The 20,162-nt window shown below is 45.6% G+C and overlaps 1 protein-coding gene across 1 annotated transcript in view; it reads right to left on the bottom strand.

Annotated features, from left to right (window-relative positions):
- HMCN1 (hemicentin 1) overlaps positions 1-20,162 on the bottom strand; it is a 157,289-nt gene that overhangs the window by 25,249 nt on the left and 111,878 nt on the right. The window contains exons 58-80 of the mRNA XM_079314622.1: positions 17,612-17,773; positions 17,308-17,421; positions 17,025-17,227; positions 16,748-16,829; positions 16,503-16,634; positions 16,133-16,282; positions 14,942-15,101; positions 14,248-14,372; positions 12,694-12,877; positions 12,423-12,520; positions 10,112-10,390; positions 9,270-9,460; positions 8,529-8,610; positions 7,742-7,878; positions 4,732-4,873; positions 3,595-3,739; positions 2,000-2,127; positions 1,662-1,818; positions 1,363-1,484; positions 1,015-1,179; positions 743-850; positions 465-602; positions 187-321 (exon numbers count right to left, since the gene is read on the bottom strand). Of these exons, the coding sequence (XP_079170748.1) occupies positions 187-321; positions 465-602; positions 743-850; positions 1,015-1,179; positions 1,363-1,484; positions 1,662-1,818; positions 2,000-2,127; positions 3,595-3,739; positions 4,732-4,873; positions 7,742-7,878; positions 8,529-8,610; positions 9,270-9,460; positions 10,112-10,390; positions 12,423-12,520; positions 12,694-12,877; positions 14,248-14,372; positions 14,942-15,101; positions 16,133-16,282; positions 16,503-16,634; positions 16,748-16,829; positions 17,025-17,227; positions 17,308-17,421; positions 17,612-17,773 (3,339 nt within the window). The remainder of the gene's footprint in view (positions 1-186; positions 322-464; positions 603-742; positions 851-1,014; positions 1,180-1,362; positions 1,485-1,661; positions 1,819-1,999; positions 2,128-3,594; positions 3,740-4,731; positions 4,874-7,741; positions 7,879-8,528; positions 8,611-9,269; positions 9,461-10,111; positions 10,391-12,422; positions 12,521-12,693; positions 12,878-14,247; positions 14,373-14,941; positions 15,102-16,132; positions 16,283-16,502; positions 16,635-16,747; positions 16,830-17,024; positions 17,228-17,307; positions 17,422-17,611; positions 17,774-20,162) is intronic.

Genomic DNA, 20,162 nt, shown 5'->3' with positions numbered 1-20,162 from the left:
TCTTAGTGAAAACAATTCTAAAAGCATATCCTAAAGTAGGCCCCAAAGTAAAGGGAATAAACCTCCCGGGCTCTGTTCATCATCACACCAAACTGTGATAAAAACACTGTAAGGAAAGCACTTGGTCCCTCTCTATTGCTCAGAATTGTGTTTGGACCAAGGGAAGGAGTTTAAGAGGTGATTTACCTTGTACTTTCAACTTGATCTTTCCCAGAGCAGTGCCAGCTGGATTCTGAGCAACACACATGTAAGTACCAGCATCTTCCACAGCTGCTCTGGCAATCTGCAAATTGCCACTTGGCTGGACTGTGTAACTGCTCCCTAAAACAAATATAATCAAAGTATGACACTTCTGGCTTGGTGTTTGGTTTTAAATGAACAGAAAGGAGAAATCTAAGTTTCAGAAAAGAAAATGGGTGTCTGTGTCATGGGGGCAGCCAGGGTCCCAGGCTTTGGGAGGATACCTGTGGTGATGATGTTGATGCCCTCCTTCTGCCATGTGATCACAGGCTGAGGAGTGCCTGTGGTCTCACAGGGCAGCACAATGGGATTGTTCACGATGACATCCAATGCCCCTGGCTGGGCCTGGATCACGGGTGGCTCTGTGGAATGACAGAAAAAGGGAAAAGCTAACATTCAAGGATAAGAAAATACAGAAGAGCACTAAAATTGTACAACTTGAGCAGGCTGAAGTAGCAATGCTGGCTGCCTGAACAGTCTTGCTCATCAGCCTCCAGCTTACCCTGCACGTGCAGAGTGACGTGCCTGTGGGCAGAGCCTGCAGCGTTCCGGGCCACGCAGGTGTACCTGCCCCCATGGGCCAGCTGGGCAGAGGGGATCTCCACAGCTCCTGGGGCAGAGAGAGCACCACAACATGCACAGCATCCTCGAGGCACAGCATCCCTCATTCCATTCCAAGCCATCAGAGAGGGGATCTTTAGGGGATTGTTTGCATTTCTGTAATTAATTCCTTATGGATGTGCCTGGTTGCACTGATTTCCTGCAGCACGTTACCTGAAGAGAGAATTCTGTAGCCATCTCCTCTGGGAAGCAACCTGATGCCATTTTTGGTCCAATGAACTGAGGGGATGGGAACGCCAGAGGCAGTGCAGGAAACCACAACTGGAGACAGCTTTGTTACCAGGAGCTCTGTGGCTTCATCTGCTATGGATGGGGGCACTGAAAATCAAGAGCAGGGCAAAGGTTACTTGCTCACATTCATTTCTTATAAATTCTTGGAAATACCAGAGACTTACGGATATCAGCATCAGAAAGGAAAGAAATAAAAATCTCATCTCAGCATTGGAAGACCCCAAAGAAGTTCTGAGTGCCAGACACATGTAATAGCAATATCCCCTCTACCTTGAACAGTGAGATCAATTGCCCTTTGATCTTCTCCTGCATCATTTGACGCAGAGCACTCATAGACAGCAGTGTCATCCACAGTGGGAGAAATTATTACTAAGGAACCTGAAGACAGGAGTCTGAACAAAGAAAAAAGAAAGTAAAAGACAGTGGAATACTTCTTTCCTTATAAGGTAATCAGCCCACCGAATTTGCTGGCTAGACAAGGTTGTGCTTAAGCACAGATAGATTTTTTCAAGTGCCAAAATCATCTCTGAAAACTTAAAACCCACAGTGAAAAAGAAAACACGTCTCACCTGTATGTATTCTGGTTCTGGTCAACACTAAGCAGATGCCCATTCTTTTTCCAGCTAATTGCGGGTCTGGGAATTCCAGTGGCTTCACAAGGCAAAGTGGTTTGCACATTTACGGTAACTGTGATATTCGTCTGCCCAGGAGCAATAGTTGGAGGAGCTAAGGACAAACAAAGCCTAATTATTTAGAATAATTATATATATATATATATATATATATATACATATACACACACACACACATTTCTCCCCTTTTTTTTTTTTAACCAGAGCAGCTAAGAGGCCAAACTGGAACTGCCTCTGCCAGAAGAAATCTGCTGCCAGCAGAGCCCGAGCCGTACCGATGACGTGCAGGTCGACGCGCCGGCGCTCGCTGCCCGCCGCGTTGGTGGCCATGCACACGTATCTGCCCGTGTCAGCCACCTGTGCCCAGGGGATGTGCAGGGACCCATCCTCCAGCACTGAGTACCTGCAACAGAGCAAGTGGTGCTGTCTTGGGCTGCAATGTGACCAGCAATGTGTGTTCTGTCCCCATCTGCTGAGCCGGGATCTCCTGGTACATATTATCTGCTAATGGGCCATCTTTAAATCAGCTGGGGCAATCATCTTTATCTTTCCACAACCCATTTTCCCTCCAGGAAGGTATCTCCTGTTAATGGCCATTGAGTCTCAATGCACGACTGATATGTCATCCCATTGGGAGATGTTCCAGACAGGGGGAGCAGCCAAGCCTTTCCTACCTAGAGAAAAACTGAGATTTTGGACACCAAGGTACCTTCCTTCCACTGGATTCCAGAGACTTTCCACATCATCCCTAAACCTTCAGAGGAAAACTGCACCTTCTACAGGAGCATTGCTCCAGCTGAACCACATCTGCCCCTGCAGGAGGATGCAGCCACCATTGAATGGGACTGCTGCCACCACCCTGACTGACTGACTGGTGTCAGCTTGGATTCTGACTGTGCCAGGGTTGGGATTATTCTTTGTAATACTGTATTTCTATTTTAATTTTCCTAATAAAGAACTGTCATTCCTAATTCCCATATCTTTGCCTGAGAGCCCCTTAATTTCAAAATAATAATAATAATAATAATAATAATAATAATAATAATAATAATAATAATAATAATAATAATAATAACAAAAATTTGGAGAGAGGGGGTTTACATTCTCAAATTCAAAGAGAAGCTTCTGCCTTTATTGGCAGACACCTGTCCTTCACACCAGGACAGGGGCTGCCCACTACCCTTCAACAGGGCACCCTGCAGTGCAGAAGAAGAGATGACTCAGGGGACACAGTCAACAGCCTAAATGAAGTATGTGTTAATTAGGCACAGAGTTTTCTCACTTATTTCACTCTTTCCCAGCACATCCATTTCCTAAAGAAATTATGAAATCTGGTTGACATGGGGATTTCACATAAATGATACTGGATTTACAAAAAACCAGCCAATTCCCTTTGTTATGGTTTCCTATTTAACCTTAAAAAAAACCTTAATTTCTGTACTTTTTCTTTGCAATATAACAGAATTCCTTATTATTTCCTCAGTTCTAGAAAATGCCAAATTACTTCCTTATAAAACAATCAGAAGACAGAAACCATTCACTCTAATAGAAGCTGGTATTAGAATATGCATAAAAAGTTTCATGTATTAGAAAACACAGAATAGCTTTAGTACAGCATGAAATTGCTTGGCTTCATCCCAATAAAAATCTAAAGATCTTTCACATTTACTGTTGAAAATCTCTAATGTCAGAACAATTATTATTACATTTGGTTGCCAAAGGAGTTTTTGTATCCTTCTTAACAACAAAAAAGTGAAACCTTTGGTGCTGCTACTTTTCTCTAGAACAATTTCATGTCTAATTAAGTTTCTGTAATAAATACATTCTTAAGTAGCAATGAAGAATATTTATGCAAAATTCTGAGGAATACCTGGAACTGTTTCCAGTAAAAACAGCTCCATCCTTCCTCCAGGTGATCCTGGGGGCTGGGACTCCTTCTGCAGCACACTCCAGCAGGGCAGAGGTGTTGACGTGCACCCTGGCAGTCTGGGGGCTGCTCTGGATCGTGGGAGCCACTGCAAGGGAGAACTGCTGATGATACAAAGGAAATAACTCTACATTGCAATGACTGAAATTAAACACATGCAAAGAGGTGCAGCAGCAGGGTTCTGCAAAGACAGGAACAAGTTTCTTACCATTCTGTGTGCTGGTGATTGCCAAGGTGCAGCAGGGAAGGAGAAAGAAAGTTTGGCTGAAATATACTGCAAAGGTCAGCTCTGCAAGTGACTGCAAAGGGTATCACTGAGCTAAAACAGCAGGAGTTCAGCACATAGAATTCAGCAAGCTAAGGCTGTGGGGATATCCTTGCTTCCTGATTACATACTCAAGAGAAAAAAGGACTTTGGCTGGACCAGGTAAGGCCAGTCACTGGGAGCACAGTGTAAGGTGGAGCCCATGTGAGGGGTGGAAACAGAATAGAAAAAGCAGAAAAAGTTCCTTCCAGTCACCTGAGAGTGAGAGTAGAATAGCTTCTCATCAGATTAGAGGAGAGAAAATAAAAATGTTAAAAATGGAACTCAGGGCTATGGTAGCACACACTATCAAGTGTAAGACTCTTCAAGCCCTGTCCAGGTGTAGAGAAGCTGCCACAGCTCTCAAGTAACCTGTCAAGCCAGCTGTGTAACCTTGTCCCCGGGGTGCCAGCCAAATGCTCCAAAGAATTGCTCTGGGTTAGAATTAGAATTAGCTGGGTCCAAGAGCATTTATCAGTGCTAGATATGGGTGTTCACTCTGGATGTATCCTGACTCCCTGTCAGACAATGGCTGGATGCAGCCTCTTGCAGGAAGAACAGATGGATGGAGAATGAGCCATGGCAAGTTCCAGCAGGTCCCTTAGTCTGGGGGCCAGCTGTGGACATGAGGCCATGCACGTGGCCCCCCCAGTTTGGGCATGGCCTGAGTGACCACCACACAGCTGGAAAGTGACCACAAACGCTCAGTCCCTGCAGCTGAACTGCAGAAACGCCATGCAAAGCCCACGCAGCCCGAGCATGCCCCAGGAGGTTACCGTGCACGGCCAGCAGGAACTCCCTGGTGGTCTCCCCTGCCACGTTCCTGGCCACACAGGTGTAGGTGGCACTGTCCCCCAGCGCGGCGTTGTTGATCTGCAGGTACCTCCCGCTGGACAGGATGCGCAGCCGGGGCCCTCCCTGCGGGCACACACACAGGCAGGGCTTAGGGCACTGCTGCCTCTCCTGAGCACACAGCACCTTCCCCTGCTCAGCACTGACAGCCAGGACAGAAGGGCACCCACAACCAGGGGCTGAACCCACTGCTGCCTTTACAGCCCCGAAGAGAAAAGGGCAAAGAAGGCTTCCAGAACTTAGCACTGCTTACTGCTTCTCCATTGAAGCCCCTGCTGAGGCTTGTGCCTGAAGAAGCAGCTGTTACAGAGCCAAAGGGCTTTGGAGTTTTTATGGAAAGGGCAACTAATAGCACATGATTATTTTTATTTATCTTGTTATCTATGCACTCTACAGGCAGACAGAATCAAAGTTTCTCTACACTGTTCTTCCAGGATCATAATCTGGCTCAGCTGGGAGGCAGCACAGGCTTAGCCAGCTCAGCTGACCAGCCAGGAGTTCACCAGCTAGCATTTCTGGGCACAGGCTGCCCCTTCCCAGCCCTGCAGTGACTCCACAGCCCCTGCCAGGAGCCAGTCCAGTGAGAGCTTTACCACACCCAGCCTGGGCTGTGTCTGCATCAATCACCAACAGCAACATCAGCTACGAGTGCTCAGAGACCTGATTGGATAAAAAACATCAGGAAAAAGAGCATGAACTTGGCTTTTCCGGTATGTGCTACCCACCCTCTGGATGGAACTGAAAGCTGACATTCCCATCTACTCCTCTGGTTAGAGAAGGGCACCCCAGAGTGTTCTGCACTAGCACCCTGGTACTCTGCTCTCACACCAGGCATCAGCTCCAAGGATGCAGTGCAGGGCTGGAGCTCTCAGGTGACACAATTCACCACCAGGGTGGGTTAGCGACAGATTTTGGGCAACCAGTGGCATTTCCTGTTGAGAAGCAACCTGTGTGACAGTTTCTAAACACAGACACCTAGAGATAACAGAAGATAGGGGATGAAGCTTTAACTTAATCCTTAGGCTCTACTGGAGGTCAGCCAGAAAACTCATGTTGGGAAAAAAGTACAAACCCAGCAAGTCATTTAGTGTTTGAAAAAAGCCAGGTTAGGCCAGAAGGCTCCTATTCTTTTCTTAACCCTCAATGTGCATTTCCAAAATCCCTTGAGTGCCATGACTTCGAAGCTGCTGGAGGCCAGACCTTTCCATAGATCTGCTGCCAGAGAAGGTGGTGCTGCACATTTCCATCACTCAGCACACAGAGATGCACTAGGACAGGCCTCACCTCACACTCTGCCCCGTGGGAGACAACAAAAGTGGGAGGAATGACAATCCCCACAACAAGGCTGCTTCACAAAACCAGTGAAACTTAAATTGAAGTAACACTGCAGGCTGAGAACTTGCCTTTCTCCAGCTCTCTCTTGTCACTGTGACATCTCCACTTTTCCAGGCAAGGATGATTTGCCAAAGAGCTCCTCACCTCTCTTCCCACACCCAAGGACATCCATTTCCAGCTGCTGAGCTGTTACATTTCTTTGGGGTTGAAAAAGCAAACAGGCATTGGGCAGTACACTGATTTTCCCTGCTGTCTAGAATATGAGCTCATATTGGGTGGTTAGGCCCTGGCACAGCATGCTCAGAGAAACTGTGGCTGCCCCTGGATCCCTGGAAGTGTCTAAGGCCAGGCTGGACAGGGCTGGGATAGTGGAAATGTCCCTGCCCATGGAAGGGGGTGCAACTGGATGGGCTTTGAAGTCCCAAGAAGCTTCAGCTCTCACATTCTGACATGAGTTCATGAGTCAGAAGGAGAACTAACAGCGCAAAGGTCATTTCCAGGTTACCAGCTGAGCACCTCTGGCTGCCACAGTGTTCCTCTACTTTTGTTTTCGGGTGAGTATTTTTAACAGCAGCTGCTTTTCATGGTTTATGTTCCCTAAATACTGCTTTTCAAACACAAGCTTTCCAATGAAGGCAAATATATTTTATCATTTCCAAGCCTTGTTCAACCTTGTTTTTATTAAAAAATCCCACAGTCAATTAGAGGTTTAACTGTCCAGAAGTAGAATGAGTCTGTTAAATTTGTTTCCAGGTGGTTTCTGGCTATATTAAGATCATGATCCCTAGCAGCACTCTGTGAGACACATTCACTCACCATATCCTTTTCCAGTAATATTTAATTCTTCTAAATCTACCACAGAGAGTCTGAGGAATGACATGTCAGAGGAAAGCAAACAAGCAGCAACTTGGGTGAAGATTTAGTGATGGATCACAGTTAAGGGAAACAATTCAGGATCTGTATTTGCTTCCTCTTTATTAATGAACAAAGGTTGAGAGAAAGATTTTAATCAAGTTCAGTTAATAACTGAACTTTAATGTTCATTTGAAAAGGACCTGCTTTGTGAGTGGTCCCAAGGACGGGAAGGAAAAAATTCTTCCTATAAAAACCATCCTCAACTTGCTGTCTTTCAACCAGCAAAGACTCTCTGCCTTGCCATAGCACTATGGAATGCTGAGTGGGAAAGATGCACTTGGTACAAAACTGGGGATTAGCAGCCCATTTTTTTTTTAAAGAACTTCAGTTCCTTTCTAATACTACTAAAGTAGGATGCATAATATAGCCAAAGGAAACATAGAGTGCAGTCTTGTCTCAGCTACCTTTCCTGGGAAGCCATTCAGGAGTTTACCGAAGGCTTCTAGCATTGCTCAGAGGATCCAGGAGGAGCAAGGGATCCCCCTAAAGGAAAAAAGAACAAGTGACAGCGGGATGGCCACTCCCATGCCCGCTGCTCTGGGGGCTCCCTGGGGCTGACTGCAGCAGCACTGGGGCTACCCAGCTGCTCTGGAACTGGGGCTGAGGGGCGAGCGAGCGCAGCAAGAGACCTGGAGCACTGCTGTGACACCTGCAAAGGGCCAGCACGGGCTGGCAGCTCGGTACCTCCAGCAGCTCCCCGTTCTTCAGCCACAAGATGGTGGGAGGAGGCACAGCGTCCGACCTGCACTCCAGAATGGCCTGGCTGTTCTGCAGCACCGCCAGCTCCTGCCGCCCGCCGGCACCTGCGATGTTGGGGGGCACTGGCACCAAAGCACAGAACAAAGTCAGCACCATCACAGGAACCACCAGCAAAACTGCTCACTGAACACTTCTGATTCATCCACACCACACACAGGAACCACCAGCAAAACTGCCTGTTGAATATTTCTGATTCATCAACACCGCACACAGGAACCACCAGCAAAACTGCTCACTGAACATTTCTAATTTATCAACACCGCACACAGGAACCACCTGCAAAACTGCTCACTGAACATTTCTAATGTATCAACACTGCACACAGGAACCACCTGCAAAACTGCTCACTGAACATTTCTAATTTATCTCAAGTTTGAAATAAATGCAAAGGGTGATATCATTAATTAGTTCTTCCTCTCAATACCTGTGTTAAATATATCAGAATATTTCACATCTCTATAGAGTGGGCACAACAAACGATCCAGCCAAATACTGACACCTGAGAGCTTCCTGGATATCCAAAATAAGACTTGGAATTGTAACATAAATCTAGTGGAACTTCTCTTCGAATTGTGTATCACATTCAGAATAACCATCCCTAATCAGAAACATTAATTATGATAATTTGGCCTTCAGGAATATGTGTTTGTTAAATGAGATGCTGACATATACCTTAGCAGTTTACATTTTTTTTTCCTTAAATTAAACTTACCATGCACTCGTACTAAATATTCCTTGTCATCATCTCCTGCTGGGCTAGATGCTAAACATGTGTATCTTCCTGTGTCCTCCACCTGGAAACACAGGAACAACAACAGCAGAAACTCCGGATTATGGGAAAAATTCAGCAAAGCCAAGAAATACAAACAAAGCAACAACATACAACAGGCAGCACTTGAACACAAGCATAGGAGACACAGAATGCCTGGAAAGAAAGTAATGAAGCTGTTGAATACTTCTTTATTTCACTTTGATGGGGTTATTCAGAGATGGCACAGGAGCTGCAGGACTCTATAAAATAATCTCTCAGAATAATGTGTGTCCAGCACTAAAGATGGAATTGGCTATAGGGATACATCTACAGAAGGCTCAGGTTTGGGCACTGAGGCAATCCTTATGTGCACACAGCCATTAACATCTTCTTGGTTTCTTCTTCCCATAAACTCCTCACTGTACAGCCCAGAAGTGTTTGTTTTGAAAACAAACAGCAATCAATCCCCAGGCCCTATCCCACTACTGTCTGGGGAACTTCACCTGGGCATCCACAGCTGGATCCAGCCTTAGTTTATTGATGCAGGTTGTTAAAGGTTGTTTGACCTGGACCCTTCTCTAACCACAAATGCAGGTGGGTAAATTTTAGGGGTTTTTAGGAAACCTCTAAGGATGGTCCTAAGGCAGGAGGAACCATTTTAGGGATTGCAGAACTGAGCCTATTTTGAAACAAACACTCTACCTGAGCACTGGTTATGTGGATGGCTTCTCCTAGTATGTGAATATTGTCAGTCTGCAGCAGTGGGCGCCCATCCTTCATCCAGGAGATTTTGGGCACTGGAATGCCAGAGGAGATGCAGAGAAGCTCAAGTGGATTGTTAACAACGACAGAGAGCTCTTCTGGTTCATCTGAACCATTGATATGAGGTGGCTCTGCAGAAGGAAAAATATTCCAGCTCTTTATGGACTCACAACACCTGTAAAATCTGAAAACACGATCTTGTGGATAGTCTGCACAATTAGTCTGCATTAAATTATTTGTGACTGTACCATGAACTCACTGAGGAATTCAGATAATTCCTATCTGACTCTGCCTGTTAATTTGAATATTTTATGATTCAGAATTATTAGTTAGAAAACATTTCTAAAAATGCAGATAAAACATTATGTAACTTCAGCAAATATATTTATTAGCTTTTGAACTGTTGTGCTTTCAGCTGCGCATCTTCCTGTCAAGCTAAACTTCTGCTAAGAAAAGTTATTAATTTATAGCATATAATTATATTAATTATAACACATTTCAATATGGGGGAAACACATAGTGTATTGCACATTCACACATCTTCAGGTACATTTAATTTCCTTATTTCTCTCATTTATTGAAATTATCAAGCTGGATGGGGCTTAGAGCACCCTGGGATAGTGGAAGGTGTCCCTTCCCACAGCAGGGGTGGGATTGGATGGACTTTATGGTCCCTCCCAACTCAAACCACTGTGGGATTCTGTGAGCCTAGGAAAATACTCCTTATCCCTGGAGGTGTTTGAAGTGCATGTCCCTGCTCAGGCTGAGAGATGAACACTCACCCAGCACTTTCAGGTGGAAGTGCTTGCTGCTCTGCCCGGCGGCGTTGGAGGCCACGCAGGTGTACGTGCCCGTGTCCCCAGGCTCTGCCCTCTGCACCTGCAGCACCATCCCGTGCCTGCCAGAGCTCAGGTGAGCCCCGAGGGACAGGGACAGCCCGTCCTTGAGCCACGACACGCTGGGGACAGGAGAACCACTGCTCACACAGCCCAGGGCAGCCGCGCCACCCCGCAGCACCAGCACCTCCTCCGTGCTCCCTGCACTGTCCAGGCTGGGCGGCACTGCAGGACAGAGCTGAGTCACACAGGGACAGGGACACTGCAGGGACAGAGCTGAGTCACACAGGGACAGGGACACCGCAGGGACAGAGCTGAGTCACACAGGGACAGGGACACTGCAGGACAGAGCTGAGTCACACAGGGACAGGGACACTGCAGGGACAGAGCTGAGTCACACAGGGACAGGGACACCGCAGGGACAGAGCTGAGTCACACAGGGACAGGGACACTGCAGGACAGAGCTGAGAAACACAGGGACAGGGACACTGCAGGGACAGAGCTGAGTCACACAGGGACAGGGACACTGCAGGACAGAGCTGAGTCACACAGGGACAGGGACACTGCAGGGACAGAGCTGAGTCACACAGGGACAGGGACACTGCAGGACAGAGCTGAGTCACACAGGGACAGGGACACTGCAGGGACAGAGCTGAGTCACACAGGGACAGGGACACTGCAGGACAGAGCTGAGTCACACAGGGACAGGGACACTGCAGGACAGAGCTGAGTCACACAGGGACACTGCAGGACAGAGCTGAGAAACACAGGGACAGGGACACTGCAGGACAGAGCTGAGTCACACAGGGACACTGCAGGACAGAGCTGAGAAACACAGGGACAGGGACACTACAGGGACAGAGCTGAGTCACACAGGGACAGGGACACAGCTGAGTCACACAGGGACAGGGACACTGCAGGGACAGAGCTCAGTCATACAGGGACAGGGACACTGCAGGACAGAGCTGAGTCACACAGGGACAGGGACATTGCAGGGACAGAGCTCAGTCACACAGGGACAGGGACACTGCAGGACAGAGCTGAGAAACACAGGGACAGGGACACTGCAGGGACAGAGCTGAGTCACACAGGGACAGGGACACTGCAGGACAGAGCTGAGTCACACAGGGACAGGGACACTGCAGGACAGAGCTGAGTCACACAGGGACACTGCAGGACAGAGCTGAGAAACACAGGGACAGGGACACTGCAGGACAGAGCTGAGTCACACAGGGACACTGCAGGACAGAGCTGAGAAACACAGGGACAGGGACACTACAGGGACAGAGCTGAGTCACACAGGGACAGGGACACAGCTGAGTCACACAGGGACAGGGACACTGCAGGGACAGAGCTCAGTCATACAGGGACAGGGACACTGCAGGACAGAGCTGAGTCACACAGGGACAGGGACACTGCAGGGACAGAGCTCAGTCACACAGGGACAGGGACACTGCAGGACAGAGCTGAGTCACACAGGGCACAGGGACACTGCAGGGACAGAGCTGAGTCACACAGGGACAGGGACACTGCAGGACAGAGCTGAGTCACACAGGGACAGGGACACTGCAGGACAGAGCTGAGTCACACAGGGCACAGGGACACTGCAGGGACAGAGCTCAGTCACACAGGGACAGGGACACTGCAGGGACAGAGCTCAGTCACACGGGAGACAGGTATATTTCAGGCACAGCACAGCTGGAACAGCTGCCATTCTGCACTTCCCACTTAAGATTCCTGTGCTAAACTTTCCTTAGAGATTAAATATTCTTTCTAAAAAACCCTATGACATTATGGGAGCTGGAACTAGATGAGCTTTAAGGTCTCTTCCACCCCAACCACTCTGTGATTTTATGGTATGGGTGACAATTCAAGTAAGGACTTTTCTAACGTTTAAACACTTTCCATTAAAAAAAACCAAAAAATAATGCTTTGGAAAGCTAGTATTTCCCCAGTGATAATGAACAAAGGTTGAGAGAAAAAAATTAATCAAGTTCAATTAATAACTGAGCTTTAATGCTCAGTTGAAAAGGACCTGTTTTGTGAGTAGTCACAAGGATGAGAAGGAAAAAATCCTCATCTTGATGTCTTTCAACCAGCAAAGACTCTCTGCCTTGCCATAGCATTAGTTTAGTATTTCCCCTGCATATATCTTATATCTATAAGATATACTTGTGGATGTCTGCAATAAGGTTTAAGTAGGTTTAAGAAATCACGTAATAAGATTCTTTACATAAAAGATTTCAGAGACACTCACCCAAAACTTGCAGGTTGTAATGTTTGTTGTGCACTCCAGCCCTGTTAGATGCTACACAAGTGTAGACTCCAGTATCAGCTACCTGCACTCGGGCAATTCTAAGGAAAAAGCAATTAAAGCAAGCTGTGAGTGGAATACATGGAACATATTACCTTTATTATGGCATGGTTCAGATCAAATTTTATTCTTGCTTCCAAAAATACAGCAGAATTATGCTGATACTGCAAAAAAGAACAGAAAGCCATCTAGTTAAAAGAAAAAAAAAAACAACCTGAGGATCTGCCCAGCTGAGAGGAGCTTGATCTGGGAGGAGACAGACAGAGGAAGGCCATTCTTCAGCCAGTGGAGCTGTGGTGGGGGGGTCCCAGCAGCAGCACATTCAATATTTAGGGAGGTGTCCAAAAGGGCAGTGAGCTCCTCTGCTTCATCTTTACTATTGGCTATCGTTGGAGGAACTGCATTTTGGAGATGATGGAAAGGAATGTATTAAAACAGGCTCTTGAAATCATTCCACCATGCAGGAAATCGTGCCCCTAATTCCCCACTAGCAATTCAGTAAGAGGACCCCATTTTTTGTAGAGTAAATCCTCAGACAATAATATTGAGCACTAAGAATCATTCATTTATATATTTCAAATCAGAGGCACTGTACAATGACAGTAGAATTCTCTTTGATTTGTCAGCCTGGAGCAAGCAAGACAGAGTTCAGGGCTTGAAATTCCTGGGGAGAAAAGGACAGTGCAGGAAGGGCAGGGCTGAACCCAGGGCCAGAAAGGATCACTCAAACTCATGGCCTTCAATAAACCTCAAATACCATGAATCACAGAGAAAGAAAGTTAGTTTACTGATGTCTGGATGCATCTGCCGACTTCACTCTTAAACAGAGAAAGTTCAAAAAGTCTAGGTAAGTATTCTGGATGGTAACACAAATCCCCAAGAGCTTTGGGGCTCTTTGGGGTTACAGGTTACAGTTTGAAAGCCATGGCCTTGGGGGCTCAAGGAAGAAGCCCAGGCAGGGACATCTCCAGGTACTGGCTGTTAGGATCCCATCACTCACTGTGACAGTGACACCAATAAGACTCTCAAGTTGATTATTGCTTGAACTTCAACCAATACAAACTGAGCACAAACTCCCTGCTGCTGTGCAGAGCCATTCTGTCCTAAAAAGATGTGCTGTGAATTTCTATGATACCAAAGGTCATCACTTATTGCCCTGCTCATGCCTGTGTTCCCACTGATTCTGAGTCTATGTAAGTGGGACAGACACCTACCCCATGGTGAAACCCTGCCTGGGAAGAACTCTCTCCTCTCCACTGTACTTAATGACCACATTTTCCACAGATTATAATATCCACTCTCTATGCTGTTAAAGGATTACAATCACTAGCCACTGGATGCAAAATTACACAATTTCCTCCAATATTCCCTCATTTTTAAACTCTCAGGATCTTTCCCTTCATACCACTCTGCTCTTAACTGATGTGCTTTGATTGGAATTAGGGAAGATAATACAACAAAACAGCACTGTCACAGGAAGTCAGGCCAATATATTCTTCACCACAAGAAATAAAAAAAGCAGAATCCTTCTATTATGAAATCCACCAAAGAATTAATTGCTGTTTATCCCAGAACACATTTACCAGCAATTTCAACCCTTTTGTCATTGACAAGTTTATCTACGAAATATCTACAGCACAGGCAATTGGAAACATGTGCATGCAGGATTCCACTGCAGACAGGCATTCCTCTCTGGGCTCTCCCTTGGGAGCACTCTCAAGGGTGGGATTACAGAGCAGACTTGAGTCTCACATCTGGCAGAACTTACCATATACATTCAGGTTGAAAATCCTGTCCTCCTCTCCTGCAGGGTTAGTAGCCACACAAGTGTATTTTCCTGTGTCTGAGGTGAGAGCTCTGGAGATGTTTAATGTGCTGCCATCTGAAGTAACTCTACAAGGACCATCACAAAGCATAGTGAGCTTGTTTAGTGCTCCTCTGGCCTGGCAAATAAACAGTCTGGTCTGGAGATTTCAGTAACTACCTCTATCCTCCTGGGAGCTTGATGAGACAATCATTGTGTTGTGCAAAATATTTTTAGAGATATTTAGAAATATTTAGAGATAGGCTATGAAGTTTTTCCTAGAGATGTCCTGTTTAACTTTAAGATTCAACTCCAGCCAGGCTTTTGATGGACTCATAATAAAAAGCATCAAGTAAAATGGTTCTATGCCTCAGATCTTTCCCTTCCATAGGAACTAAACTACCCAAATAAGCTTTCATGAAGCTGATTAACTTTTATGGAATTTATTAACTGAGAAAGATTAAAATATCATACAATTACCTCTTTTGAGAAAATGTAATTAAAAAAAAATCAAACAAATTATACTTGATTTATAGAAGCTAAGGAGGGAGATTACGTTCTTAACCTGGCTAAGCTCCACATCAGGCTCTCCTCACATTCCCTCCTTAGAGCCCTTAAAATTATAGACGAGAATGCAGTGTCTGCTTATTTTTCTTGCCTTATCCTTTGTACATCATCACTGGCAATTGTTTTTCCATCCTTCAGCCACTGCACATCCGGGGAGGGCACTCCAGTGGCATTGCAGAGCAGCTGGACACTCTCTCCCAGGAGAACACCGACCTCACTTGGCACCTCAGAGCCAGCAATGCTGGGAGGAACTGGAAATGCACCATGGAGGGAAGAGAATCAGCAGCAAGAAATGTAACCTGAACTAGAGACTGCCACACTGCAGTAGCTCACCAGCACTTAGTGCAGCACTTGGGGCAGGTTCTCAGCAGCTGTGGCTGCCACTGGACCCTGGAAGTGTCCAAGGCCAGGCTGGACAGGGCTTGGAGCAACCTGGGCTAGTAGGAGGTGTTCCTGCTCATGGCAGGAGGGGGGACTGCATGGGCTTTAAGGTCCCTTCCAGCCCAAACCAGTCTAGGAGTCTGTGACAAACATCATTGTAGCCCTGTGAACATCCACACTAATTCCATCCTAATCAAAGCCATTTTCAGCCTGCATTCCCAAGGAACAAGGATGACAGTCTTGCTAGCCATGAAGTCAAGACTGTCAGTCCCACTAATTTCCCACTAATTGCATTTCAAGCAATTTCAGACACATTTGATCAAACAACCAGTTCACATTCCATTCCAAAACTTGGGGAAAAACTGACAGGCAGCAGTACACCAGTGGGGATGAGTCATTAGAAACAGAGGAAAACACAACAGTTGCAGACTAAGGGTGATTCACAGCAAGGCAGGAGACAATTCCATAAAAAATAAGGGTTTGTCGTTTGAGGTGAGGGAAGGATTCCTAGGGAAATTCTGGCAGTAGGCCTTTGTTAACTCCTCCCATGGCACAACAGGTACCACTGCTCCTGAATCCGTCTCCATGTGCTACTCTGCAGCCAAGCAAGGCAGCTCCAGTGCTCAACAGAAGGAAAGATGTGACCAGCAGCAGACACATACAACCTGCACAACTCTGTTCAACTTCCACAGTCAGGGCTTAAGGATATTCTTTCCCATGCAAATTTTGAACCAGAAGTATTGAATTCTCCAACCACTCTCCCCTCTGGTTGCAAAAGTAACAGTTCTAATTCTCCACTTTTCTATGTGGTTATGTGATCTCAGTGTCCCTAGCACAGACAGTGTCACGTTCACCCAATATTCAACAAGCTCTGTTCCCTGCATCCTCTCCCATTTCTTACCTTGGATGGAAAGCACATAGGTTTTCTGAGCTTTCCCCTCTGGATTGGAGGCAATACATGTGTAGGTGCCACTGTCCAGCAGCTGAGAGCGAGCAATCTGAAGCTTGCTTCCACCAGATAAAATATGAACCTCAAGAGAATCCAAGTTTTCTGAAATACATAAACAAGTCATCATTCCAAAGCAGGATACAGGGAGCAAACGTCTCTTTTGGGAGAAATTGTTCCATCAAAGTTTCAAAACAAAGATTCCAATCAGTTCTCATGAGAGTCTGTCTACAGACAAATGAAGAAACACAAACCAGACAGCAAACAGCAAAGTGGTGCCTCACAGAGGGGAAGAAGAGGGGTGAAAAGCATGAGACAATGTTACCTATTGGTTTTCCATTCTTAAGCCACACTAAGGTGGGTGGAGGAATTCCAGTAGCATCACACACAAAGGTGACAGGATTACTGATGGATTCACTGACCAGCTCTTGCTCAGGGCCTTCTATACTTGGAGGCACTGTGAATTGAATGGAAGCAGCAAGGATGTAATGCAAACTGATTTTGAATTGCCTAATCTGCTAAGTCTGTGCTGTTATAATAACTACTGTAGATGATGCAGAGGGTGCTCACCATAAACATTGAGATGGAAATTTTTATCATCTCGTCCCGCAATATTTATGGCTTTGCACACATACTGTCCCGTGTCAGAAACCTGAAACAAAAACAAGTTTTAGAAGAAATCATTATGGATTCTTATCTTAATGCTACAGTTTAGCTACATTAACAACCTGTGCCTCTGCCAACTCAAAGTGAGAATCACAGGATAAAACACACCAGGAAAGACTGAAATAACAGCTTGGCAGTGGCAGAGCAGTGGCAGATGCAGCCTCCCCCCAGCCTGGCCCACCTCTGCAGCCTTAATCCTCAGGGTGTGTCCGCCTGGCAGGAGCTGCAGGGCAGCAGAGTCGGGGACGAGGCGGCCGTTCTTGTACCAGGTGATGACGGGCGCGGGGATGGCGTTGGACTCGCACTCCAGGGTGACCGGGGCGCCCGCCCGCACGCTCAGCACTGCCGCCGGCGCCGCCCCCTGCGCCCTGAGGCTCGGCGGCACTGGGGAGGGAGCCACACTCAGCTCTCAGTAAAGGACACAAGCCTCCCCACACCTTCCAAGAAAACACTAAGACACCAACCCAGGACGGTTAGGAAGATCTTCTTCTGGCTTTCCCCAGCTTGGTTCCTGGCAGTGCAAGTGTATTCTCCACCATCTGACAGCTTGGCTCGGGGAATCTGCAGCATCCGAGCACCTGGAGGGAGGAGAGAAGGCTGGAGATTTGCTCTGGGGTGACTGTGTCAATCCCAAAGGCTGCTTTAGGATTACAGGTGCAACAGGCTGAGCACAGGCACTGTGCCCCATGAAGAGTGGCCATGGGCCTTATCAAGACAAGCCAGACAGAAGCTGAGCCTGAAGGCTGCAGAAGAGCTGAGATTCCTCACCAGGCACAATGAAAGTGTTGGAATTTGAACTGATAGGCTTTCCATTCTTGAGCCAGCTGAGATCAGGAGGTGGAAAGCCCGTGACCTCGCAAGTCAGAGAGATTAAATTATTCACCACCACAGTCAGATTCTCAGGGTTAGTCCCAACAACACTTGGAGGAACTGTGGAAAGAAAAATACATTAATAGCATCTGTCACTACATCAACACAAGATTTCCCACAAGATCCTGATTTACTACAATAAAGCTGAATTGCTGCATTTTCCCAAAGGGCCAGGTTGCAAAATCTTTCGCATCCTATGAAAGGATCCACTCCTTTCTGTATAAATCTGGAAATAGGAGTGAAATGAATCTAATGGTCACTCCTGTTCCTGTACTTCACAACAATGTCACTTATTTAATTTGCAGCTCCTCTGTGCTGCAGGCTTGGGAGGGCTAAGGAACCCACACAAGACTCTGACAACGCACTGCCAATTTTCTAACACTGCTCACGCACATTTGCTATGTGAGGTAGGACAGAGCAAACTCCCATTGTCAGGATGTGCAGAATTACTATCACTTCTTCCTGATTCCTTGCTGCTTCTGTTCTCTCTGGAACACTCAATTTTCCACCTACAGAGACCCCAAACTTACTCTTCCCAACACAGTTCAGAGTTGTTCCATCAACCAGACAAACCTGTTGCTCAGCAGTGAGCTAAGCACTGGAAAATCCTGGCATCCAGCATTGCTCCAAGGGGTGCATTCCTTAAGCTTACAAGTCCCAGAATTTTTAAATCAAGAACAGTTTGATATGTGACCTTTCTACAAGAATGATTTAGAATGAAAGAACTGTAAATCTCTCCTTTTAAGTAACCCCCAAGCTCTAGTTGCCATGTTTTTGCAGTGGGGATATATAAAACACTTAAGAAGAAAGCAAAAGCATGTTCTTGGCTTTATTGTGTGGAAAAATCATTCCAAAGAACACATGGACTCCTCCTCTTCAAAGACAGAAACGTTGAAGTATTTTGGCCCATCTCCCCCTGAAACGCTCCAGCTGTTTGCTGCCACTTGAGTGACACAAACCAGTCATTAGGGCAAGTTTATAGCTCCTCTGGGCACTGCACAAACAAGAGCAGCCCATGTAAATAGGGAATTCAGTCCATAGTTTTCAGCTTGGAATAACTGAAGAATATTTCCCTGATAAAGAGGATAAAATGGTTCACTAGACGACATTTCATAGTTATTTATATTTATTTACTTTTACAGTTCCTTTTCCACAGACAGGATTATTGGCAGTGGGGAATTTAATGTACAGGGCCAAATCTCAGCTGTCTTTAATGAAATCTTCTTAAATAATATCAGTGGGTGATTTCAATTTCTGCAGCAAAAAACACCCACAAATGTACCACAGGTAATCTGCATATGGAAATGTATCTGCATGCGCATAAAGACACAGTCATGGGCTCAAATATGGCACTCAGCATGAAAATTACCTATTACTTTAAATATGGGTGCTTATTTCCTATGTTTTAAAAGGTATTGTATTAGTTTTATTACCTCACCTTGAAGACCAGAAGTGAACTTTTCAATTTAATAAAGAGCATAATATTTAGTATTTTATTTAAATTTTTGAGAGCAGCTCTATTAGAAATGCATAAAAATTCTGGATATAGCCTGCCTTTTTTTTTTTTTTTTTTTGACATGGACAAAACACAGATCCTGCTGCTTACTAATAATGCATTTTCCTTAGTGCTTCAGCCAGTGTGGTCTTTTCCTGACCAGCTACACTCTAATTTTTCAAATTAAAATGCATTAAGAAAAGTAAACCTGTTGAGTTAGAATTGAAACTTCGTGCAAATATTTCGTTTAAGAGAATAGTATTTAGCCATAGCCACGAAAACCAAATATTTTTAAGACAGAAGTTTAAATTTAAATACAAATATCAGGAAAAGTGAAATACTTTGACTTAAAAGCAAAACTCACACATCGGAAAATCTGGACAGATTCCACTGTCTGTCCAGAAAATAACTTCTCAGAGAACAATTAATTCCAGGGCAAATTCTTCCCATGATAACACTACTTTTGGCTAAATACATTACTGATTAGCAAAAAGTGCTATGAATCTATGCCATGTAGTAGCTAAATTTACTGCATGTGTGACAGAGGAAAAATGCAATTATTCTGTGTGCAATTAACTGACTCCTTACATTCCTGGGATGCTGGTACTGTCTTTAGGTGGGAGAAAGGACAGCCCTTGTTTTCTATCAGTTAAAGCAGAAAAAAATGTGGCTGCCATTATTCCTTGTTAGGTTGAAACACAGAATGGTGCTTCTTTTCAGGATGGTAAACTGAAAGTGGGTAGAAATAGAAGGGGAAGTCTGGGTTTAGTCTGAAATGTTAATTAGAGCTGTCTTGATTTTCTGAAGTTATCAGGAGAAGGAAGGGAAAGTAGTGGAAACTGCTACATGAAAAACGTCTTGATCAGATTTGTCTTAGACTTCTGATGCTTAAAGCCAACATTTATTTTAACTCTATTGTAACTCAACAAGAAAACAAAAAACAGAGAACAGAAA

The sequence above is a fragment of the Erithacus rubecula genome (genome assembly GCF_903797595.1).
Source record: "Erithacus rubecula genome assembly, chromosome: 10".
Lineage (NCBI taxonomy): Eukaryota > Metazoa > Chordata > Aves > Passeriformes > Muscicapidae > Erithacus > Erithacus rubecula.
Note: the sequence above shows the minus strand (reverse complement) of the source record. Positions and strands in the feature narration are given on the sequence as shown.